Below are 26,580 nucleotides of genomic sequence, written 5' to 3'. Positions count from 1 at the left end.
GGCGCAAGCTACCAACTCTTTAAGGAATTGGCAGCTGAAGATACAACAGAATATTACTTTGCTCTCAGGTTGACCGAAGAGTCCTTTAATATACTCGCAGTTCACTTGCAAAAAAATAGAACACGCTTCCAATCACTTTACTACGCAGGCAAATAATCACCTGTACTAAGAATTTGCCGTCCACACTTGTTTTCTACTAATCATTAATCATCTGCACTAATCACTTGCACTCGCACTAATCAAAGTGAATATAGGCCTTAACGCATAGTTGTAAGTAGGTATGTTAAATGAAAATTTTAGGATACAGATTAGATAACTTAACAATAAGACTAGATTAGGAACGTTTTATTTGATTGTAAATAAATAAATATAATAGTGTATTTTATTTTACATTTAACAGCTATAGCCAAAAATTTCAGTTGGTCCAGTTTTTATGAAGAGAGTCACAAGGTTTTATTTCTGTAAAATAGTAAATTATATTTTATACAAAATCTAAAAGTGCACCAAATCTTATTTTTTTTTCTTTTTTTAGCTCTGACACGGTTTCTGCATTAGCCAGCGTCAAGTATAAGATTTTTATAATTCACTGTTTTATTTATTTACGTAAAATACGAAGGAAACTAATTGCGACATAAGATAAATAATTATAAACGCATTATATTTACAAAAAAATCAGAAGTATTACATAAGGGGAAAAAGAAATCAAAATTATAGTGTTATTATTTACAGTAAACATACTTATAATACTATATACAATGAAATTAAAATCACGAAGAAGAGAGAAACTAAAGAAGTATATGAGGAAGAAAGGTCATATTTAGGACAAGAAAAGAAAATATGGTTCAGGTCAGAATAGCTCTCGCCACACTCACAGGCGTTATTAGTTACGATACCAAGTTTGTGCAAAAGAACTGGAAGGCTAATGTCCCAGATGCATACGAATTATAGTAGTAATCGCGTATTTATCAAATGACAATTTGGCAAACCATGGCTTCCTGGGAACGGAAGACTGTATAGCATACAAGAAGCGACCCTTAATCCGGCCGCTCTCTTCCCAACACATATTCCACGATTTGTGGAGATATATACCGGGCAAAGCAGCAAGAGCATGTTCAAAATTCTTGTACAGGTATACGTCACCGGTCACAGTACCACTGTTGGCCAAACTGTTTTAGTGAAAATTTTGCTAACCTCTGTAACGCATTTAAGGAATGAGTAAATACAGCGGTTTTTTTTAGTTTGAAACACAGTACACATTCAAAAGCTTTTAGTAGTCCAAAGCATTCACCGGTAAAAGCCGATGATTCTGGAGGTAATTTTATTTTCTGAACTATAGTGTACTGTTTGTAATACACTCCAACACCATCACGCCCATTGGAGTGTTTAGATGCATCTGTATATATTTGAGGCCAGTTAGGCCATTCACTATTGACATTGCAATTAAAATTTGCATTGGCATTAAAATCAGATTTTTCGATACCAAGAGAAAAGCCAATCTCTGGAGAAAGAAGAAATGAATCAAAAGAAGAGCTAAATATAGGAAGAACATAAAAATAATAAAATGTTTGAATTTCAGGGAGCTTTTTACGAGACAATGTAAAGGTTTATGTGAAGAGGGTAATTTTTGAGAAAGAGACTCCAGTTTGGAAATGAGGGCATGATTCTGGAACTGGACAATTCTAAAAAATGAATCTATCTGACAGATATTGACGTTTTATGTTTAATGGAGGTTCACAACATTCTATTTGCAGAGAATTAACCGGGCTCGATATCTCATTTTCCGCAATTCCATAGACTTTTATGCTCGTAAAGTATTCGTAAACATTGCTATTCCAAACTATCAAAGTAACTTTGACATCTTTCAGAATTCAGATGTCAGTTGGGTTATGTCACGTGTTTCGGCTAAAAACAAAACATTTGCATGTGCTACCTAATTCATATTTGTATTTTTTCAGTTTTAAACAATAAAAAATATATATAACTTAGTGGTTAAGTAAAACTAATAAATGAATATATTATAGAAGTTTACTGGTGCTTAAAAATGTCTCATCCGATAAATGGTACTTTGTAAATTTTAACCTCTTCATGGTCATGCTAGCTGCTATAAAAATTAATATTAATCAAAGAACAATGTCATTTCTATATTTTTTAAATCATATATAGTTTATTTAAGTGTGTTCTGTTGCTCTCGCCTCATTCTTCATTTAAATATCTAATCTTGTAAGCATTTTCATTACCATTCATAAGCTAATATAACATAATAACATATGTTATAATTTACAGAATTGAAACGGCGTCTGGAAGATGACTCAACGCCATTACCTAAAAGACTTCGACTCGCCAAGAATGTAGTATTTTCCCATCACTTTCCAACTGCACCTAAAGAAAGAGTGATTGGTGAATGGCTAGAAGCATTAACTGGAAGCAATAAGGTTACAAGTAAAGACTTAAAGGATGTTTTAAGTTGGTTAAACATTGTTGATGATTTTACTGTTGACCTAAAATACAAACTGATAAAGGTAAGAAATTTATGTTTTTAACTTGGTGAAAAACATAGTTATGTTTCGTCCTTGCATACTGAATACTTCATATTGAAGCCAACACAACAATATGCTGTAAGAAAACTTCCTTAAAACCCTAACCTCTGAGCGGATATAGAATAAACTTGTATGTAATCCATGTGATTTCAATAATAATAAAAGCCCATATAATTTCTAATCATTAAAAAAAATGCTTAGATTTTTTATATTTTATTTTTTTCTTGTTATTTTCAATCTTAACTGAGCTACAAAAGCGTAGGGGCCTTCTCCAGCTTTTTCCAACTATCTCTGTCCATAGTTTCTTCTTCCATTTGCTTCCTGTGACTGCCTCTATTTCTTTTTTTGGCCTTTTTTTAGGGCGCCGTCTAATTCCCCTTGGTATTTTCCTCATAGTTGTCATTAAAGTTAACTTTTATCGATGTATTTTGCTTACCCATTGCCACTTTTATTTTGGGGCATAATGTAAGGCAACCATTACTTATGACTTTGTCTTATTTTTTAGCTTTTTATTTTATGTATTTTTAGTATGGTTCTTTGCATTACTTTCTGGCATAGCATGCCTAATTTTGTAGTATGAACAGCTTAGGTGAGAGGAGAGCTCCTTGTCTCATGCCTCTACCAATCCGTATATGTGATTTCATTTATCATACTCTTTATTTAAAAAAAAATTCTTTTCAGATAGTATCACAGTACCTCCACAATACCATTATACAAGATGATGATATTCAATTTATTACGGCTTTTATAGAAAACAGCAAATTATCTCCTCAATTGTCAATACAAATTAATGAGTATCTTTCAATTACCATGACTCTACTCCAACATTTAGCAACAGAAACAACAAATGTTCTATTAATTAATAAATTATTAGACAATATCATAAGGTATTATAAAGATTGTAAGAAAAAATTTGAATTTATTATCAAGTTTATTGAAGAAGAAAACTTAGAGACAATATTTTCTTTCCTTAATACAGAGAGTAAAGAAAAAGTGGTTGATGTATGTCGAATCATCTTATTTCCAATAAACAAGCGTACATTTTATGCTCGATTCCTGAACAACTTAATTAGAAAAGATGATCTTACACATCTTTTACAAGCAAAGAATGATAATATTGAATCCGTCATGAAAATTATAAATGTATTTATTAATTCAAAAGGAAATCAGCAGTTCTTATGTGATTTTACTAAAATATTTGTGTGTTGCTTTAAAACAGAAAGTCAGCTATTATTTGCATTTTATATTGTAGCAGTAAATTGTTTAAATGTAAAACAATGTTACATTAAAACAGCAACAAAATTCAAACCAATATTGTTTGAAGGAAATGAAGTAAAAATAAAACGGAGTATATTTTTAAATATGCTAGAAGTTTTGCTGGAAAATGATGTTGACGTAAGTGTCCATTTACGAGACACATTAAACGAACAGTCCAAGGAAACAAAGAAAACATTTCTACTGTTTTTACAAGAAGTTATTTTAGGAACAATAAAAGAACGAAAGCCAGATAAAGCTACTTTAAATATTATAAAGATAGCGCTAAAATTGGATCCAACCTTAGTAGATAATACAATGTTCCAGGTTTTACCACAGATTATGGTTGCCAAAAAAAGCTCAAGTCTACAAGATACATATGTAGACACAATCAATATATTGCTGCAAACAATGTTCAAACTTAGCAAAGGAATTAATTTCGTTCACAACATGTTACCACATTTAAAGACACATTTAGAAAATGTTGATGAAGATCAAAAATCTTTTAAAGAAAAAATAAATGAATCGATAATAAGTAATACTGATTGTGATAAGTTTAAAAGTAAAATAGTAACTTGTCTTGATATATTGCCTGAGAATTGCCTGGAGCTGTATGGAAAACTGACATCGGAATTAATGTTTAGGCAAAATAAGGACTTGTTAATCTTGATGAAAAAAGACTTAGAAGATTGTTTAAGTTCACTTGAAGAAAATACTTGTAGGTATTATTTTTATAACTTGCTATAATTAAAGAAAAATAGTTCATACTAAATTAATATAACAATAAGAATGAGTTATACCAATGTTTCCTTGGTGTTATACCTTTTAGTCTTCTTAAAATTTCTATGTTCTATGTAACATACTTATTATTTTTTATTCAAAAATTGAATTGGTCACTTGAGAAACTTAATGATAAGTTTTAGGAAAGAAATCACTAGGAAGTTGTTAACGAAACAAATTAAGTAAATGTCAAATGTAAAGCTTAAATTCAAATACCACATATTTTGTTCTGGAAGGGGGTTACCCTTAACAATCATTGGCTACACGTTTGGAAACACTGAGTTAGACTGTAAAGGTCGGCTCTCCGTATGATTCCTGTATGTCATAAAGTATTTGATTTAATGTATCATCTACTATCTTAAAATTATAGGTCCATCAGTACTAACGCTGACTGAATTGCTGGCGGCCATTTTGTCGAGTGTTCTGCGGCACAACAAGATGGCGGACCACACTGTCCCTCTGCCGATAAGTGAAGATTACTGGGCCAGTTACCACAATTTTGAAATGCAATGTCTGATGAAATTTGGCAAGTGCCTATTGAAGTTGGATTATGTAAGTCAAAATGTTATTAGTAAATTCCTTTAAACCAAGAATATCTATCGTCTTAACCTTATATGTTTTAATAAATTATGTTTTGCTTGCGGGTTGTTAATAAAAGGAGATTAACAGGAAATACATAAGAAAACATCACACATGGACATCTTTATTCAACTCTTATAAAACAATTTATTTTCCAGAATTCCCTGCTTCTCAAGTCTTTTCTACATATCTGCGTAAGCTTGGCGCAGTTAAAAATATTAAACATGAAATATAGTAATGTCAAACTGGAGTTCCAAAATAATCAAAATGGCGAAGTTTTTGATTTAACTTTAATATTGCCATGTTTAAATGCGGAACAATGGGGACAGATTGCAAGCAAAGTTGACGATGAAAACGCACAATTATTCGTAAGTTACCATTTACAACTAGCAAAATAAATCCGGTTTATTTTCTAACAGGGGCAAACGAGCAGGAGGCTCACCTGATGTTACGTGATACAGCCGTCCATCGACACTCATATTGCTAGAAGGCTCGCAAGTCCGTTGCCGGCATTTCACGAATTAGTAGGCTCTATTCTTGAAGGTCGAAGTCGAATTGGTTCGGAAACACTAGCAGTTGCGGCTGATTCTATATTACTGAATTAAGAAACGCTCAGTTGTGGAAACAGACCGCACATTGTCTATGAGCTCGCAAGTGCGTTTTCGGTCTTTAAATCTTAACCTTATATGTTATATTATGTTAAACACAATTTGTATAATTTCAGAATAATTTACTTCTCATAAAGACAATGGCTATTAATCTAACAGCATCTAATAATAAAGAGATAATAATTGATACAAAAACACATTTAATTAAACAACTCCTTGTTAGCTGTCAAACATTTGACAGTTATTATTTTAAAGCACTCTTTGCAAACTTAGATAAAAACCAATGCAAACAAGTAGCAAAGTCCCTAGTCAAAATATATGCTGTAGATTCAGACACATCCATTTTTCATTGTGACAGTGTTGCCAAAAATAAAGATTTATTGACAGCTTTGACATTTGAAGTACTTAAAAATGTTGCCAAAAACTTTAAAAATGCTTCTTCGCTTAGCAAAGGTCTAGGGAAGGACTTCGACATTGAGACATTCCTTAAAGATGTAGATATTCAAGAATATTTTTACAATGTAACTGTAGAAGACAGTGATGAAATAACAAAATACTTGGAAGTACTGAACAATTTACAGATTTATTATCTTGATGAAAATTGTCAATTGACAACCATCTTCATTCTCTTGACTTGTAAAAAGGATTGCAATTCGAAAAAAAATAAACGTACCATAGACAATATACAACAAAGCATATTTGAATTAACGCCGAAGACTCCAGATATTTTTAAAATATTTCCCGTTCCCTACCTATTTGACTTTGATAATGGCGTTTTAAAATTATTTAAATTGCACGCCAAAACTGCAAATCACGTGTTGGTTGTGAAATACATTTTGGAATTCGCGACAAGACAAGTAAAAAAAGATCCTGAAGTTATAAAAACACTTGTAAAACAATTGTTAAAATATTATAAAAAGAAAGAAATTCGAAGCATCGACGATTTCAGCGAAGAAGTATTTCAAATCATATTCATAGTGTTGCCATTAATTTCCAAAGAAAGAAAAAATAGTGCTACCAGTGTGCCGAAATCAATATTGACAGGTCTGCAAGAAGATTTAAACCAAGCAATGCTAGATTCGTTTAAAAGTGTCGATTTTGCTAAAGATATACTAGATACCAGCAACGCAGATGCGAGTGTTATATCGGAGAATAGTATGGCAATACTTAACGCTATGGGAGCATACACTCTTATTTTAACCAAGTCATGTGAAAGCAATGATGGAAAGGATTTAAAAAGTATGGAATGTTTATGGTCCGGTTTAGAGTTTTTTGTACAAAATGCTGTAAGTATTGTTGTGTTACGCTTAAATTTATTAAACCCTCTTGAAAAAAGTCCCCGCCTGTATCTGTATTATCATGAGAGGGAAGCAAAGTGATCAGCCTTTTTAAGTTTGACATACGCCATCGATATGCAGGTGTAATTACGGTTTCCTTATGGTGCAGAAAAGTCCATTGGTGCCTAATCATTTGAATGACCTTAAAGCTCAAGCTATTTTATTTACAAAAAAAATTATACAACAGCTTTGGTGTTCTCTAATCTTATAATTTCACTTGACACACACAATTGACTTCCATTTTATATTTACTTTTCTTTAAGTTGAGCCTTGAATTAATAAAATTGTAAATTTTTTCAGCTACATTTCGTTGAGAGTTCTGAATCGAAAAATCTCCATGTCGGTACCTCTATACACTTATTGACAATTGTCTTGCGATACATCAAAAAGTTGGAATTACATGACATTTTTAAAGACAAGGACAAACTGTTTCTGCAAATATGGCGTGCTGTCAAGGCTCGCTTGTTTATGGCGTTTGACCATAGACAGAAGAAAAATGACAACTGTTTGGAAGAGTTAACTGCCACTTTGAAGTATCTATCGGAGTTGTCATCTGTGGAAGTGTTTGCTAATCATTTTGTACCTGATCTGAATACACTAACCATTCTCAAGGTAAATATATTTGATATAAAAAATATTAGTTAACTTATTTATGTTCGTACTAGTTCTGGCTTTAGTTTAGTAAGCAAAGTTAGAGAATTGTCATAATGTAATTAAAATGTATTATTTAAAATGTGTATTGTAATAATGTTTTTACAGTATATTTTACAATGTATAATCCATAATATTTTATTATGATTCCTATAGTATTTTTGTCGTTGTAGTTGTAAGGGTTATCTAATAGTATATCTATACAATTAGAAAATACATATAAGCCAAAACGGAAACATTCATATAAGTCCATGAGTTAATAGTAATAATTAACAATTTAAAAGATTTAGAAAAAGTTACAAGGTTACTAAAAATCATTTTTAACTAAAAAAAATTATGTAACTTTTTTAACTTATCTTACATAACAACCTTTACAGAAACCCACAATTTTACTGAAAAATGAAGAAATCACATCGACGCAAATAATAAGCCGCCGAGTTTTAAAGTATCTATGTTTAAATATTTTAAATTCATACATTACTGAAGTGAAATGTGTTGCCTTCAGTAAATTAATATTAAGGTCGACAAAAAATTTACGTTTTTGGATACAGCAACACTATGAGGGAGAAGTTCATAATGGAAATGAGGTTCACGTTGTCAAAATCGAAGATTCCATTTGTGAATTGTTGAAATTCGATCTAGATGTTTTGTCCGAAGTTATTTTAGCAGCGAAAAAGGTAAGTTTAACTTTAATATACAAATATCGGTATAACGTAGGGCCTTACTTAAGACAGTAATAATTTTACTGGTAGAAAAATAAACATTTGTGAATTTTTATAGCAAATATAATTAATAAATCTATCTTAAAACTGCACTCAATTAATTCAATAATTGACTAACAGTTAAAAAAATATTATATGGTATTAACTGAACTCATTTGATAAATAACATTTCCACAGATAAACCTTGAGTACAAATTCATTGATGCCATCTTTGAACTACAACAGCTGATATTTTACCTCCTTGGACGTAATTCCATCGACACAAGATGTGAAATTAGTTGGCGTTCATTTTTCATGCTGTTTGAAGGCAGTGTTGCCATCTTAAATAGCATGATATTGTCTAGAGATGAACTTTTGGAAGATAGGTGAGAGTTTTTTCATTCTATTTTGTTTGTTACATCTGGCAGCCCCATAGCAAATTTATTAATTGATGATGCTGGACAACTTAGCTGATCTCATTGAGATAATCCATACTATGATATTTTACTGCCAATTTACCTTACATCTTAGCAACGCATTCAACTCTGAAAATCTAGCTACGTAACCAAACGTAATTAATTCACAGAATATATTCGGTAATTATTTCGTTATCGAAAACAGAGTCTCCATATTAACCACCATATTATGCGTTTGCAAAACCATAGACAAATAAAGTGATTATTTAAGCCTATATAATTTGTATTACAGGTGGCCATGTTTAATGCAATGCTACAAGACTCTGGTACTTTGTATGTGTGAGCGTTCAACATCTGATTTTGACATTGACAGGAACACAGAACATAAATTAGCTGAAATAGCTCATTCTATTGAGAAGTAAGTCTGATTTAACCTAGTTTAACCTAGGCTGCGGTACAGGAGGCTGAATACCTATTAGATTTATCAAAGATCATGAAACAGATACAGAAATCTGAGGCCCAGGCCTAAAAAAGTTGTAGCGCACATTAAGTTCGGTGGCAGAGTTGCGACGCTAACAAAAACAAACTCTTTTATCAAAGAGTTCATAAATCTAAATGACACTTATGACTTAACAAGGAAACGGTTAAAATAGAATTGATAAGTGTGGTAAAAACTAAAGACTTTAGCAAGCTTTATTGGCTTCAAGCGTGATGATTGTTTACATTTTGTTTAGGCTTCCGATTAGTAACTAAAATATTTATATTGTAACTTAATTAATGTTGGGTTGCATTACTTTGATATTCATAAGTGTACATTGTGTGACCTATATGAATAAATGATTTTTTACTTTTGATAACTCGCCCCTAATTTTTTTAACCTAGGCTAATTTTATGTCCAATGCTACATTTACTGTCTTAATAAACAATAAACGCTAATATTCACTTTGATTTCACTAAATGGTATCTATATAATATATATGAATTGCTGTTTCTTTCTCGCTAAAACTCGAGAATAAGTTTAGTTTATCAATAACTGTCAAACGCACATTTACCCTCTATAAATTATTTCTAAGACATTTTAAGACATAATTCATCACCTTGTAAACTTAACATTAATTTTAATACTATGTATGTGTGTCAGACTTACTTTCGGGTTCTATATCTAGCATAGCAGACGTCATTGCTACGAGTAGTAGGCTCTTAAAAAAGAGGATACAAATTGCCTTTGTATGGCATATTCTTGAACTCGTTGAAAGTACGAGTCGTATTTTATATAGCCTGTATTTTACATATTTTAATTTTATTTTACGTTTTTTATACGGTTAAAGCGTGCGATCATCTTTAAGGCGGTAACGTATTTTTCTTACTATATACGCAATGAACACTTGCTCTAACAGTCAAGTTCGCCTTTACCGTACCGTTTTTTTAACTTATTATTAGTATATTATCTATATATATATATATATATATATTTATTTATTTTTTTATTTTACACCTTCATTTTGTTATATTTCCTTTAAGTAAACTAATATATGGGGATTCTGTACTGCATTGAATTTTGTCTGATTATTATTTTTTACTTACAGATTAACACAGTCAATAGCGAAACGAAAGAGCCACGTATCCCGGATAGCAGCGTATGCAGTTGCCGATTTTTGTTCCTGTCTAGAAAAATCGCCTCCGCCAAAAATGATACGGCAACATTTAGAAAACTCAATAGTTCTTCTAATACAAGCCTCTGATTCAAATTACGCCATATCGTTCCTGAGACGGGGCTTGGCAGGGGCAATTGGGCAAATGACATTGACAAATATGTACTCTATGTACAAACGATATCATAAATATGTTGGAAATGCTTAAATTAAATTGATTTATTATCATTGTTTTATTTTTATTTATATGGAGCATGTGTCAATGGAACAATAAATTAAATTATTTTTTTTAAACTTTAATCTTTTAATACATTTAAGTCTCCAAATTGTCGATTCGAGGAATTAAAGATATATCTATATGCCAAGGGGGTAAATCACCTACTCATACTAATTGTATGTTAGAAAAAAAGAAGTATCACAGACAAGATAATGCGATATCATTTTAAATGCAGGCACACTTAACTACCAGGAAGTAGTCGATAAATACTTCATCATTGTGTAGTAAAAGTTCGATGATACAACTTTTTAATGGAACATTTTGCATTACTGATTGTATTACAAAAATATGTAAATACATGGTTATCAGTGGTCAATGACAATATTTTGACCTTTACATCGAATTTATATGACTTAGCTTGATTGAGCACGATGATTGACATAATATATTATCTCAAGACTAATGCATCCATGAATAACGATATACGAATAATAATTGGTCGATTTTAATGTGTATTTTTACAACGATGATAATTTATTGTAAGTTTTTAAAACCTACTTTATTGCTTAGAAGAACTACACAACAATATTATGACAAACACATTCGTTAGGCCGATTTAAATATTGTCTTGTCTGTAATTTGTATGCTTCAATAATTATCGTTATTACCGCGGTAAAAATCGAATACAAATCGACGAGAACACATTGGTTTCCGCCGGTCCATATAAGGAATTTTACTGAATCCTAACTCCTGATTGGTTAAAATCTTATCGTCATCAGTGACTCACTTCTCATGTAGTACTTGATCAGTAAATATTCGTGAATGTAGTTGTATCTCTGCGTTGTAATCATCTACGCTTTTTTGACTTATCTTATCTTTAGAGCTATACCATAAATATACCAACGAGAATAAAAAGATACAGTGGCTTCGTAGTGTGCAACGGAGATAGTGATATTTTTAAAGTTGTCGCCTTGAGTTACATTTCCAAGTAAAGACTTATTTTATTTAAATAACTTTCTATAGTTATTCGAATACGCTTTAATTTCTAATTGTTTATTTGACATATATTTTTCATCATTAATTGTATTTTTACGGACTATATCGCTAAAATAAATTTAAAAGCAAGTGATTCGACTGATTTCACATTTTTGACACATGCGCTCATTGGCCATCAAGCAATAACGAATTGCCAACATTCCGATTCAGTGTCGTTCCGGTCGCCGTTGTCGTAAAGTCGGTGAAGTTAGTGGTGGAATTTTTACGTATTTAACATCAAAAAATGGTAAGTGATGATCATTAATTACAGTGTCTTAAAAGTTACGATGTGTTTGTTATTATGGACACAGTGAAAGCTTTTTATGTAGTGCAAATTCACGTAAAATTGAAGAATATGTGAACCGGTGCCACGATCGGCCATATTTTGCACAACCCCCTGCACAGAGTTCGCACGCCTTTTCGGAGAAATAGTTGTCACCGTTCAGTGATTTTATGCCACGTGTCGTGTTCCATATCTGTTCCAGCCATGTTACGTATTCATTACAGTTCCTTACAAGAATGTAATTTAAGTTGGTGTAGGATTTCACGAAAGGTTACCTTAACGGGTGCATTGACAACGGATTGTCCGATTGGCGTATTTATCATAAACTTTTGGTGAGGGCATCGAACTCGGGGAGACCGCAATACCGCGCAGACGCTATAACGTTTAGCCATATATGGTCGGAGGACGGTAAACGGTAGCCTGTCACTGTAATCATAAAATCGTAGGGCGTTCCTTTGACCAGTCGGGGATAAAGTGCACAACAATGTCAAGGTTGTGTTATCAATAAATCCTATAAGTACGCATTAACAACAATTTCCTTGTGTTGTTGGCCCATGAGTCATGATGAATCACTTAACACTTTTTGGTTGACTTTCTCTTACGACGTTTTTATCTGTCTGAAAATCAATTGCTTAATGTCATTGTGTATAAACATTATTTGAAGGATGTAAAGTTGTGTATGAGTAAGCTACTATTTTCATTTAGATAACACACTCTTTTTACACAATTAGCTAAATTCAATCAAGAAAATTAACTGAATCTACTAATATTAGTGTTAAAGCTCACAAACAGCAAGTACATACAATTTAGGAACATCTTTATGTGGGATGTTAAGCTGTCCCTGAAAGATATACCTGCAGAAATTATAATTTGCTAAACCTTAACACTAAGAAGCTATAAGCTAGCCCAGTGCAGATAATACAAGTTAAAGGTAAAATTAAAACAGTCCTGTATAGTAACGGTAGAGGCTTGTATGCATACTTTATTTTAATCAATCATTTTAATGATGTGGAGTGAATTATAAGTTGAAATAATTTTATTAGGTTTTCCATTTAACATACATAGTTACTACAACCATAACTCTTGTACTACCAAGTGCTAATGCCTATGTACATATTAATAAATAATAAAAAAAATCATTTTAATCATTCTCTATAAGAAACTATTTAACTTTATGTGAATACAATGCTATGGTTAAATGTAGGTGATTTTCTTTTTTTCCTTTCTAATCATAATCAACTATAATAATTCATACTGAAATTACTGTGTAACATACATAAATTATAAAAATAGTATGGTCTAACCTTGTTGAAAATAGCTACTATTTTAAATGCAAACCATCTATATATTTTTAATGCAAATATAACACATAAAGCACTACTTAATGAATACATTTTATTAGTAATTTGAAGCTTTTCATTGTAAAATTGTCTTATTGGTTATGTAGTAAAAGTACAATTTCCAAGAATAGATTCCATTTAATGTTAAGGTCACTACTACAATGTTGCTATTTATAAACAAGTGCTGATTTTTGTTTAATTAAAATTACATAAGGTTATTGAACTTGCTTTCTAATTAAGTTCAATGAACTTTATTAGCTTCTATTTTATATTATAACTTATTTAGTTTTTTTTTTTAAATTAATATCCTAAATTTAATATATTAAGTTCATCCATATGTATAACCACTTTAATGCTTCAAGGTTGTAGGAATTTTTATATATCTGCAACAAGTTTACCATGACAATTGATAACCACTATATTTTTGAGTTAGATAAAAATATATTTTTTATAAAATTGAATATTGATCTTAGTTCTAGACAGACTGTCTCTTGAAAGAAATATATGTATTAGCATGTGCGGGCCTCTTGGCTAAGTAAATTGCTACAGGGGTACTTGATTCCCGGTTAGAGGTAAAATTAACATAGTATGTTTTCTCTTTAACTTGCTAAGTTTAACATGTAATTTGTGTCAATAAAGACTATTGCCTCTGAAGTTTGCGATGAAATTTTATTGTTAGGGCTATAACGAATTCTTTCGTCCTAATTCCTAGAGCAACAACTGATGAATACCTTTTAGAGAAGCTGAAGTGGTCGAAATGTTTTTTTAGAGGTTAACTCCGTAAGTGGCTCAGTTGGGTCATATTTCGTCTGTAGGGTCATCAATGACACAAAAGTCAAAGATAAAAGTCCAGCCACGTGGGGGGACCACATTAGGAAATTAAATTTATTGCCTGTGTAGTCGCGGATCTAGACGCATTGCGACGGTTTCTCGAAACGTGTTCGTATTGATTATAACAGCAGCTGGATATAGATTACAATTGAATTATAATTTGTAAGTTTGAAATATAATTGTAACTATAAAGTGAAGAAACAAAACTCATATATATTTATTTTATAACACCTTTTGAAGTGACCCATGTCTGGCTAATAAGGCTGATCACCTATTTGCCTATACATATATAAATACATGCAGACGTTAGAGGCCAAGAACCATAAAGAGTATAACCACGCAATTAACATAAATATAAACATGAATATCGACTTGATAATTTGAATTATGACCTTTCTATTGAATTTCGTTTTTTCGCCTTTTTGAAAGTTTTTTATGGTATTTAACCTGTGTGATGATTCACCTAATTCAAAACATATTTTCTTCAGTCATCTTCCTTCAAACGGAAGTAATAATGAGTCATTAAAATCGTCATCATTGAAAATTGATAGCGTGAAATCATAGCTTATAATAACAAGGTTATATGAATTATTTCTAACACCACTGACGTTTCGCATTTATAAAATCAAAAATATTGCATCCAGACTTATGTATTCAAAAAAGGGACTAATGTTCTGGCTACTGTTAATATTCATGGTAAATAAATAGTAAATACAGGTAAAATAAAAAAAAATCTTGGGGGTGGTGTTATATTGTAGTCTCTACATTTCCGCGAGCATAGGTAACAACTAAAAGATATCTAAAATTTGGTACTGGTGCAAGGTTACCTTTATATGGACCCCTATAATAATGTGGTGTCAACATTTATGCTACCTTGCCTTAGTACATAGTCCTATCCTGTCCGTACTATTTCTTCTGTTTGTGTGAGTGACCATTGGAAGGAATATTCTGGTTAGCCTCTGAAGTATATAGTATAGTATGATTTATAAGAATGTTTATATAACATCGCGACGGTGATCGATTTTAAAAAGTATTACAATAGCTATACATGAGAAAGAATAATAATTATTACGTCATCGTTAACGATGTTTATCGCGAGATATCGTAACACTTTCAATTTTCTTGTTATTATTAGATATTGGCGTTGCACTTGAAATGCCTTTAGGTTTTTATGCGGAATGACTATAAGATCTATGGCTAGGAGAAACTATTCACTATGGTCAGTGAATTAATTTTTTTTGTATAGAAATGATTCGTACTCATTAAAAGACTATTTTTTTTAATATATTACATGTAAATTGTGGGAATGAGAGGACGCATAAAATAATATTATAAAAAGAAAACATTTGTGTTTTTATATGATGTGTATAGGTAACATCTAAGACACGGAAGTTATATAAATAAATCTCTTCTCTAATATTATAGAAGAGGGTTTTGCATTTTGAATATTCGTTTTTATTCTTAACTTACATATTAAATGCATGGACTGATTAAATAAAATTTCATTATCGACTTGAAATCAATAATTTTTCAGTACCTGTAGAGTACCATTTATAAATTGACTATTGCAGGACATTCTATGTTAATGATGTTTCGAATTTAAAAATGTATTAGATATATATTCGTTGTAAAGTAAAATCTGTATATAGATCAGATTATGATGTAATTGTGTATCTAATAATATGAAAGGAAGTAATTAAAAACTTACTAAACTAAAATAATACTTTTATGATTACAAATATTCTATAGACTTCTAATTCCACGAGATCGATATCTACGCGGGTGAAACCACCGGGCATTGCTAGTAATAAATATTAAAAATTGGAAATGACTGAAGTAGAGTAAGGGTTTGCTGCAATACTTTTCGAACACGTGCGCAGGCACAAACTATATTTAGACGAACGGCCAATGTCTCGAATCTATTTTTCGACGCGACGCAGTGGTATGCTATACGTTACAATTTTAGATAATCTGTGTATAGCTATTGTTCGGATAGTGAATGAGATTTTTTGGGAATGCCTCGAGCCAAAAGGCCAGTCCATTCCAATTTAAAAAATGTTATTTCATTCAGGATTTTATCTTTACTTTTTTTCAAATTGTAATGTTAATATTAACAATGCATGAGGTAATTTTTTGGTTTTTGTGCTACTCTGTAATTGGATTTAATGCAAACAATTCTTGCAAGTAATACTTACAAGTTTAATACTATGTATTTAAGCAAATGTATTATAATGTATTTTACCTGTAGTAATCTAAAGGTTTTTAGCGATTTTGTCACCTACTCATCTGGTGTTTTTTGGGGCTTTTTCTTTTAAATAATTTAAAATGGTACTATAAAATGACAAATATAATACTTATTTCTATATTCACAAGTTTGGTTTAACTGTTTCATCAACATATCATACTTTAAGTTACTTAATTAATAAAATCCAAAAAATATGTATCTAAAACACATTTTATGTTTTAGTTAATTTAAATTTTGTAATTTTTTAAAAGACATGTTCTATATTCTGACCCTACCCTACTTTGTTATAATAAGAAAAGTTGGCAACCCTATTCATACGTGACATTTGCCCTGAGATAAAAATTGACGTAATCGTGAAATGTGAAAGTTCAAAGCTAAATGTCATGGGAAATTAACCTTTGTCGTACTAATTAATATTAATCGCCGCAATGTTGCGCCAAATTAATTCTAATCTTATCTATAAATAATTTTGTAAGTATGTTACTTCTGGTTATGAGACAAAAGAATCGCTACATTTATATATTTTTTATTGTCTAAAGTAAAGATAAGATTTGAGAACAATAAAAAATAATAAACGATTTCACCTCTCATATAAAGTAAAACTAAAATTAAGTTGACAGTCGATAAGTATTTAGCTATAACCAAATAAAACATGATTTCATTGACTTGTGTTTGAACATGAAGATTGATCTTAAGAAATCTGTACAAAATACGTAATCCCACTTAGTGACTATTTATAAACGTAAAATGGGGCGGCAGCTGTTACATTATGTCACATTTAGATGTGATTTACTGGGTGTCCAAGTATTGGGTAAAATGTACTCTAAAATATTAAGAGTAAAATATATTATCCAGGATTTTCCATATTGTGTTTTATTCTGATAGTTTAGTCCGTAATATTATGTCATTAGTAAACCTATAAAAATCTGTTCAATCTTAATTTTCTTTAAAATATTATCTTCTTTATATTAATTTAATTTATGACACTTCCAGGCGTCTGGTGTAACAGTCTCGGACGCGTGCAAGACGACGTACGAAGAGATCAAAAAAGACAAGAAGCACCGGTACGTCGTGTTCTACATTCGTGATGAGAAGCAGATCGATGTGGAAACCGTTGGAGAGAGGAACGCTGAGTACGACCAATTCCTAGAGGACCTACAGAAGGGTGGCACCGGCGAGTGCAGGTTTGTTAAATAACTTCTTTTAAGCTCACTAACCCAAAGGAAAGCCTTCTAGAAAGTGGTACCCTCTTTAGGACAGTAATATAATTAACTTACTAATGTATACTTAAAATTGCTTATTCTATCTACAAAATTAAACATGGAATACCTATTTTAATTTTTTTTTAAAAAGCGTTTTCTACTTTACAGATATGGCCTGTTTGACTTCGAATACACCCACCAGTGTCAAGGCACGTCAGAGGCCAGCAAGAAACAGAAACTGTTCCTCATGTCATGGTGCCCAGACACCGCTAAGGTCAAGAAGAAGATGTTGTACTCTAGGTGAATATTTTAACTAATTCATGAACGATAAGTTAGTCCTGCCTAACTTTCAGAAAGCGGGACTCTTGTTTTAGTATTTCAGAAATTTTCTTTGATTTCTCGAAAAGCACTTTTTATAGATCTTTCATTAGAACATTGTAGTAGTTGTAGCGTTAATCAATAATCCACTAAAATAACTTGTCAACATTATTTGAGGAAAAACCTTTTTCTTCACAGCTCCTTTGATGCATTGAAGAAATCGCTTGTCGGCGTACAAAAGTACATCCAAGCAACTGACCTCTCGGAGTCTTCTCAAGAGGCTGTCGAGGAGAAACTCCGCGCCACGGACCGTCAGTAAATTAATAATTAATTAATCAGCATTTATTTAACCTCTACGCTACGACCGACGTGAAATGACGCTTGAATACTCCATCTGTACATAATCTGTGGTATTTGAAAATCGAATTTGACTTGACATAACTGACCTAGATTTGAAATAAAATGAGGGGCTGTGTCATTTCTCTACTTTGCAAATATCATTTTTGAAAAAGGAACGTCAGGCGAGGTGGTTTGGTTGACTTTACTGATACCAAGAAGTTAAATTCAAATTGTCAGATGGTGTGTTTGGCGCGTTTACAGTGATACGCATGGGTTCTCTTTTTTCTTTCCCTTACGCTTCAATAGAAAAGTGCGGTCTTTAGTCGGCGACGTTGTATAGTTAATTGCTATATTAAGATAGCCGACTGTGAATTAGCTAATAAGGGATCGTCATAAGTCATAATTTAAATTATACTAATTATATTTTTCCTATAAACTAAAGAGTAAGTTAAGCTCAAACTAAATTAAATACAGTGTTTTTTTATTCATAACAGTTTAGGCGCCGGTCGGCTTTTATACTATTTAGATTGTAAAAAGTTACGATTTTTATACAATTGCCTAGGTTTGGTTTTGAGATAACTGGCTGATTGCTTATGGCTCGGACCCAGCGGGCATTGAATAAGTATTTTGTAACCAATTTATCCAGAAATACACTCGGTATAAGTGAAATTGGTGGTTTTATTTTTGACTCCTAACTTTTTCTCCATGAAATCAGGTTGAGAAGTTCTGAACGGAATCGTATTATTTACGATTTAATTTATACTGCTATCATTTATAACTACTTAGTCTAGGAAAGTGATATGTTTTTACTGTACAGTATGTTGTTGAATGGACGAATTCAGGAGGAACAATAAGTTCATAAGCAATAAATAAATATGTAATGTGTCAAACAATATTTCGTCAAGAGGTGTCGCAAGAGTCGCAGAGAACAGTGTCACAAATAACAACTGCTACCTACTGAGGTCATTGTATACAAGAGTATTTTTACTTTAACAATATATCCTTATATTTAAAAAATGAATAACAACGAAGATCATATTATACACAAAAGAGTATTTTTACGGTAAAAATATATTCAAAATGTAAATCTTAGGTCTTAATGTGTAATAGACATTGACAAAAACTGCAGTCGTTTACATAATTTTTGATTTGGTATATTTATTAAAATTTTAATTATCATCTGTAAAGTTTGATGAGCCTGACTTTCAAATAAATCATTTCATTAAAAAACAAGCCGAAGTAGAAACATTAAACACACATTTTAAAAGCCATTTCCCAAAATTATTTTTTGAATTATGCCATTATATTCCATCGGCTAGATTTTAAAACACTATCAATGCACGTAAGACCACTTTTATATATTTATATTAAATTATCACAAAGGACAAGTATAGTATGCTCTCTATTTAAAGTGTGCGATGTCTTATGTACCGTTTAAGTATAATTAAGGAAATGGTCCTGCCTGCCGGTTACCTCATAAAAAGCCTTAAAATTATAATCGCGCACATACTCGTATGCATAAGTCGGCGCAGACCAAGCAATAGCGACATGACTATGATTATTTTCTCATTACAAAATTGTATTTTATTTACATTAGAAACTTAATATTATTTATATACGAGCGAGATATCCGTCCCAATTTTAGTCTACTAGATTCATTTCGAGAAGTATCTTTAATGCCGTTTTGAATTTGTTAAACGCGCGAAAATTGCTAATTTTAGTAATTGATTAAATAGTTGCACACCCTCATACCTAATTGACCTCTTCAAATAATTATAAGCTCGCTCGTCGAGTATTATATTGCATGTAGTTGGGTGTTTGTTTTTTTTTATCGATAAGCTATGGAGAGAGTTATTTAATTTTGGTTTCTTGGTAGATTTTATTAGTCTGTGTTAAAAAATCGTATCTAAATAGTGCTTTTATTAATTTATTTGGAAGTATTTGTAAGTTAGAAATTTTGTTATTGCATGCTGTACCCCATATTTCAATTTGATATATGAGATGTGGCTTGACTAAACAATGTATTCTATCTTTAGCGGATAGATGGTGTAAATGAAATGCCCAAATACTTAATAAATTAATATAATTCAAAAAAAGGATGTGAATTGTACAATGATCGTAGGTCAAGTGACATGAGTAGACTAGAAAAGATTTGTATGAAGAATCTTCAAGCGCCTGATGCGGATCACGGCAATGTTCCCGCGATGGTGTTTTGGCGTAATATTTGAGCAGGCGTTAAGTCTGAACACAATTATAAATTTGACCAGTGATTTTAGTTTGGTAATTATTTATTGGCCCATGCATGGCCAACTTCTAACTAAAAATAACATAAATAAAATACAATTAAGCTATTTACAAAATTGACAGTATACCTCCTGCTAATCTTTTCCAAGGACATTTTTAAATCACAGTATATTACCCCCATACGCTTCACAAATAGGTCGGTGAAGAGTCGAGAAACACATTAGGCAGCGAGAGTACCCAAGGAATGGGAGCTTGTTGACGCTGGACAGTGCTAGTCGAACGCACAGCAAAAAGTTGATGTTCCGGTATTAATTGTCCGAAACGTAGTCTCATGATCTCTCTCAGCAAGTGTCCGCTTTTCGTCTCGTTTATAATTACGCTTAAACCAAATTTGATTATAGCTAAATTTCTACGAAGTTCTAATGAATTGTACCCTAAAACCCCATCAAGAACTTAGTAGGGTAGAGGTAAGGAAAAAATTGTACCTTCTTTTATACACATTTATTTCTAAGGAACTTCTTCTGCCTTTCAATCATATCCCCATAATATCTTTCATAAGGGGACCCTAGCACCCTAGTGGCAGTGTCCCACAGACCAACTGAATTTCTCAGGACAAACCCTAATCTCATAAATGCAGCATCCGTAATCGTCCGAACGTGCTTCGCAAATGAAAGATCCGGAACAAACAAAACACCCAAGTCGCAGACTTTGCCTACAGATCCTATCCTATAGTCGCAGAGTATTTCATTTGGAGAGGCACTAAAGGTGATCAGTTCACATTTGTCATAGTTAAACTGGAGTTTATTTAAGTCACTCCAATGCAGCAGTTTATCCAAATCAAGTTGCATACACAGACAGTCATTGCTAGTCTTAATTTGATTACGCTTGGAAGGTCGTTAATCATTATCAAAAATAGTAACGGTCCCAGGTTCGAACCCTGACTAATACCAGTACTTGTTGGATAAGGCTGCGAGATATATTCTCCATATTTCACATATTGGTTAAGATTTGATAGGTCCACACCCAATTGCGGCCAACTTTTGGAAAATAATGTCATTGTCTACACGATCGAACGCTTTGCGAAAATCCAAATATACTACATCTACCTGACACCACTTGTCAATTTCTCGCGATACCATGTCAGCCAACGACAATAGATTATGTGTGATATATGAAAGTTCCACTTTAAATGTGTATTAGTGATTTCAACGTCTTAAACATATCTTAACATAAGAACGAAGACCGCGGATAATAACAATTCGTCTGTCACTCACAATTCACTTTTTGCCTTCTAAAACCTAACTTGAATGAACAGAACATTTACTTACGTAAAACGAAAAGGCCTATGTATCTGTGGGCACATGAAGAATCGAATGGTTATCAAAATTATGCAAATACTTCTAACAAATATTCATTATGGTTTTTAATTTTCTAGTTTAGATCATTTGAGCTCTAGAATTCTTAGAACAAGCACCAGCTGAAAACAATCCTGCATTTATTAACTCCAAAAAAATCCACATTTCTCAATGAATAAAAATACTAGAATATCAAGACCTTTATTAATAAAAAATAATAATATTTACAATTGTAGATGTTTAATAACGCACATTTTCAATGTAAATTAAATACAATAAGTATTAATATATAAACTGTCGGAATAATTGTGCCATTATTTGATTTCAATATCCGATATGTTATTTATACAAATAACTCTTTTATTTCATTATTAATAAATTCGCCGTAAACTTGGCAATATTGTATTGTTTATATTTTTTAGTAAATCTTTTTCTGACTATAAAAACGTGTAAAATGAATTTCCATCATTATAAGTTGGTACACGCTTTATTTTTTGTGTCTCAATCAAGCTTGTGGCGCTAAATATTAACTACATACAGAAATATGAATCGAAACTAAAAAACATTTATTTTTATTTTATTACGCTGTGCCATTGGGCAATTACGCGGTTTGGGCCAATCGCAAAGCAGTTAAATTTTCAAGGGTTGTGATTGGCCGAAATTAGTTGACGTTCAAATCATTACAAAATGCATAACCAAAGTCCTCAATGTATTACTAGTAAAGTAAAGCTTTGAGGCAGTTTATAGGTTATGATTATGAAATCTCTTCTATTCCAACGTAAAAATATAAACTTATTTACACTCAATATATTTGGCGAACTACATCACAAAATGTACTAATCCGATATGATTACATTGTATACAAAGTTATATAAAGTCCCAAACAAATACTTATTTTCACGAAATTAGACAGAAGCAAACTGATATAAAAACAACTATTCTAAAGTGTGTCTTTTAAACCGCATATAACAATTATTTTAAAATATAGCCGTAATATATATATATATATATATTTATAAAATTATATATATATAATTTTATAAATATATATATATATATATATTTGTCACTAAACCTGCTATAGATTGAGACAGCTATATTTTACTTTTACTACGATTAACCGCGTACAATTACTACAATAACACAAATATATATTTTAAAACTATGTTTTATAATTCCGATATTTCGCGTTGCTTTACAGAAAAAATTAGCCGACAAGTTTTGACTTAAGTCCTAAACTAAAGCTTCGAAATTGTAGCAATAAAAGTAATAAACTAGAAATAATTTAATCTGAAATTAAGTATGTTAGGTTAGTTAAGGTTAAAAATTACTTTAAAGAAGAAAAAAAATGGTTCATTAGTTCTTAAATGGAAACCTTAACAAACATTTTGAAAATAACCTTAATAATTTCTGTAAACAAGTTTAAGCCAAAATTACTCAAATTTCGTGAAAATACAACGCACCATCTTAAATTAATTTTCTTTAAGTTGCCAGTTATATTTAACTCGCTGTAGACGCGTACCGGGATAATTCTGGCAACACCATACCCACGGCCTGGAAAAATTGTGCGATCTAATGTCAGCGTGTTAACAACACCGTTCAACGTTTTAACATGCTTTTAATTTTTTATCTTTCACCATTTAGAATCTAGATTTCAAGTTAAAAAAAGTTATAGATTAGAGTTTTCCTGTATTATGTTCTCGTCGCTTAATTGTTTTCTCTCCGGATTGCGACTTGTTTATAAAAAAAGTATTGTTATAGTATATTTAGAATATAAATATTACTTTGAACTATGTTTATTTTCGAATAATTGCGATAAAAATGTTCATGTTTTTTTTACATAAAACTAGATGTTTTGACGTTATTTATGCTGTAAATAAATGGGAAATACCTCATTGTCACCTCTTTCTTCGTCACTTTGGTAATGGACATCCAACTCAGAGCTATTTACGCTGTTCTCCCAATCTTCTGATTCTACTGATGACGCGTCCATTTCCATTTCTTTAAGTACAAAGGATTTTTATAGAAACTTATAAAAATACTTTTTGTATAAAATTGTTACTTAAAAACAATAATTCAGACTAAAAGTTTAAAATTTATTTATTTACACTTGCACACTAAAGAAAATATATATTTAAGAACAAATTCACGAAGTGCAGTTGGTGGTAAGTCAGTTTCTAATATGTTTCTAAAATAATTTGAAATATGTGTAGGTGGTGAAAAAAAAGTTAAAGGGTAAAAAAAAGGTATAGGCATCCTTGTTCAAAAAAAAATGTTCTTTTCATTTATGACAAATAACGCATTATTGTAACTTAGAACTACATGTGTATGTGTGCCTTAACCACTAATCTAAAAGAGGATCAATTACCTAATATCAAATCCGGATGTCTGGGTGCTGGAACTGCTGGTAACCGAAGAGCTGTAGCATTGACAGCTAAAGCCTGTGCAGCCATGCCATGAGGTCGGCTGCTGGACGGGGAAAGATCTTGAGGTACTGGAATTTCATCTGAGAAGCGAACTAAAGGGTGGTCCTGGAATTGATGTAGAGATTTTAAAAATTATACCATGTTCAAATATCTGCCAACATTATTTATCTATTTGATGACACTTGGTCATGAGAACCGTAACAATGACCGATAAATATGTGAGCGAAAAGTGCATAGTTCAGATGTACCAATAAAATTATTGAATTAAGCAAAAGTAATATGACACTTACTAGATGTGACAATTCACATATGGGGTTTTCTCGTAAATCAATCATTTCTAAAACTGTAACTTGACTTGTGTCAAAATTATCTGGTAAACTGGATATCTGAAATTTTTAAACAATTACTTCATTCACAACATTAACAACATTCATTACATTATTCACAACTTAAACCTGTTAAAAGATGCAAGGTGTTTTGATTGTAATAGAACTTGTATTCATGCAACTATACTATGATGTATCACATATTATAAACCTAAATTTTTCAACTACATCTATTATTCAATAACAAAAAAATATTTATGGTTAAAACAAGATATCATTATTAAATTGTAGTCTAATTTAGTATATTTGAATATTAGACCAAAGATAATTCTTGAAACCAAATGGTAAAATAATTACATTTATTTTTACTTATGGATATATAACAGTCCATTTAAAAAAAATAAGGTCAGAAAATGTATTCACTGTTTTTGTGCACAAGGTAAAAAGTTTCTAAAAAGGTACAATGTTTCTAAAAAGCAATGACCTCAGTTAAGTAGAACTTTAAAATGTGCATGACCTTTTAGAACCTTGCTTGCAAATTAGACATACAAAATATAGTTTAAGACACAATTTTTTTTGTCATAGATTTACAAATATGAAAATAATTAAAATATATTGTTATTATTAAATTACACATAAAAGCCACAAATAGTACAGAAATATAAAAATAAAATAGAATAATATATTTTTCATATTATAAGCGCAACAAATCAATGGATAATTTAGATGGAATTTAGAAATATATATATATATATGTACATTGAATTACCTGATTATTATTCAACTGTAAGAACATCAAATCAACACATTTCAGAAATGACTCTGGGAATTCTTTTAGCCTATTTTTGCGAAGATTGCAGTGTACTATCCCTTCCATGTTATTCATACAGTTTGGTAAAACCTCTATTTGATTATTTTCTAATGTTAGCCATCTGTAAGTAATTTCAAAAACTTTAAATGGTTAATTATAATAGTATTAAATACAAAAATCAAGTTGTATTAGGATTTCTACAAGCTTTTATTTAAAATATACATAAAATATTTATAATAGTTAAGTTACCTTAATTTTGTTAGTTGAGTCATTTCTTCTGGTATGGTTTTCAACTCATTGCCCCTTGCTCCAAATGTATCAAGTTTTGTCAACTTGCCGATTTCCTTTGGAATTTCCCGTAGCCCTGTTTTATTGCACCAGAATGCTTCAAGGTTCTCTAATTCACCTATTTCTGGTATAAGTTCTTTTAGGGGATTATAACTTATGTTTAAATTTACAAGATTTTTCAAGTTACCAATTTCAACAGGCAATGAAGTTATGCCGTTGTAATCCAGAGTCAATGTTGTAAGGTTTAAAAGTTCTGTAATCTGCACTGGTACAGTTGTGATATTATTTAAATGTAAATATAGGTGTTCCAGCTCGATACACGAGTATAACAGTGTAGGAATTTCGGTAATTTCAAAAGAATTTAGACTCAAGCGAGATTTCTTTTTCGCAATTGCTTGTTCTATCACTGCTAGTATGTGGTTTTCACGGATGAACTTTAGGATAGCACTCATTTTGAGCCTAGTTTTCCTTACATTTCTATTGCGTTTGAGACTGGTTAGTTTGCTTGCTGAGAAACTGTGAATTTTTACTTTGACAATTGACAAAAAATAGTAGTTTTTTTGTCAAAACCATCTGTTAAAGTGTTGCCATTTCTAGTAAATATATACGTAATTAAATTAATTTTCAATGTACTTGGTAAATTCAATTGGTATTCAATGTATATTAAATTAATATAAATTATTTTGATAATTATTTTATTTCATCTCTTTTACTACTAAACCATTATCAGGGAAACAGGACAGAAACGAGGAAAAGAGACGTAGAAAGAAACGGTTCAGAAGTATTGATTTTATGTAATACATCT

General features: G+C 31.2%; 3 protein-coding genes across 4 annotated transcripts; 2 read left to right on the top strand and 1 right to left on the bottom strand.

The window, feature by feature from the left end:
• Positions 1–1,923: 1,923 nt before the first annotated feature.
• Positions 1,924–10,765, top strand: LOC123720156. The gene is made up of 11 exons (XM_045676672.1): positions 1,924–2,060; positions 2,284–2,519; positions 3,219–4,509; positions 4,942–5,123; positions 5,309–5,518; positions 5,875–7,044; positions 7,396–7,707; positions 8,124–8,423; positions 8,646–8,833; positions 9,156–9,281; positions 10,450–10,765. Exons 1-11 carry the CDS (start codon positions 2,042–2,044, stop codon positions 10,721–10,723), a joined length of 4,308 nt encoding a protein of 1,435 aa, XP_045532628.1. The 5' UTR covers positions 1,924–2,041; the 3' UTR covers positions 10,724–10,765.
• Positions 10,766–11,571: 806 nt separating this feature from the next.
• Positions 11,572–18,994, top strand: LOC123720042 (cofilin/actin-depolymerizing factor homolog). The gene is made up of 4 exons (XM_045676478.1): positions 11,572–12,014; positions 17,460–17,650; positions 17,837–17,968; positions 18,185–18,994. The coding sequence occupies exons 1-4, from the start codon at positions 12,012–12,014 to the stop codon at positions 18,303–18,305; spliced, it is 447 nt and encodes a 148-aa protein (XP_045532434.1). The 5' UTR covers positions 11,572–12,011; the 3' UTR covers positions 18,306–18,994.
• Positions 18,995–22,990: 3,996 nt separating this feature from the next.
• On the bottom strand, positions 22,991–26,292 carry LOC123720551 (leucine-rich repeat protein SHOC-2). 2 transcript variants are annotated; one of them, XM_045677210.1, is made up of 6 exons: positions 25,737–26,292; positions 25,446–25,608; positions 24,641–24,736; positions 24,293–24,455; positions 23,816–23,925; positions 22,991–23,496 (listed from the first exon to the last, which is right to left on the bottom strand). In XM_045677210.1, the coding sequence occupies exons 1-6, from the start codon at positions 26,225–26,227 to the stop codon at positions 23,425–23,427; spliced, it is 1,095 nt and encodes a 364-aa protein (XP_045533166.1). In that variant the 5' UTR covers positions 26,228–26,292; the 3' UTR covers positions 22,991–23,424. The 2 variants fall into 2 exon arrangements, with proteins under 2 accessions (XP_045533166.1, XP_045533167.1); XM_045677211.1 differs by having other exon boundaries at positions 22,991–23,478.
• Positions 26,293–26,580: the final 288 nt, after the last annotated feature.

The sequence above is a fragment of the Pieris brassicae genome, chromosome 2, assembly GCF_905147105.1.
Source record: "Pieris brassicae chromosome 2, ilPieBrab1.1, whole genome shotgun sequence".
NCBI classification, from domain to species: Eukaryota; Metazoa; Arthropoda; class Insecta; order Lepidoptera; family Pieridae; genus Pieris; species Pieris brassicae.
The sequence above is the reverse complement of the archived record's forward strand: the minus strand, read 5'-3'. Positions and strand labels throughout refer to the sequence as shown.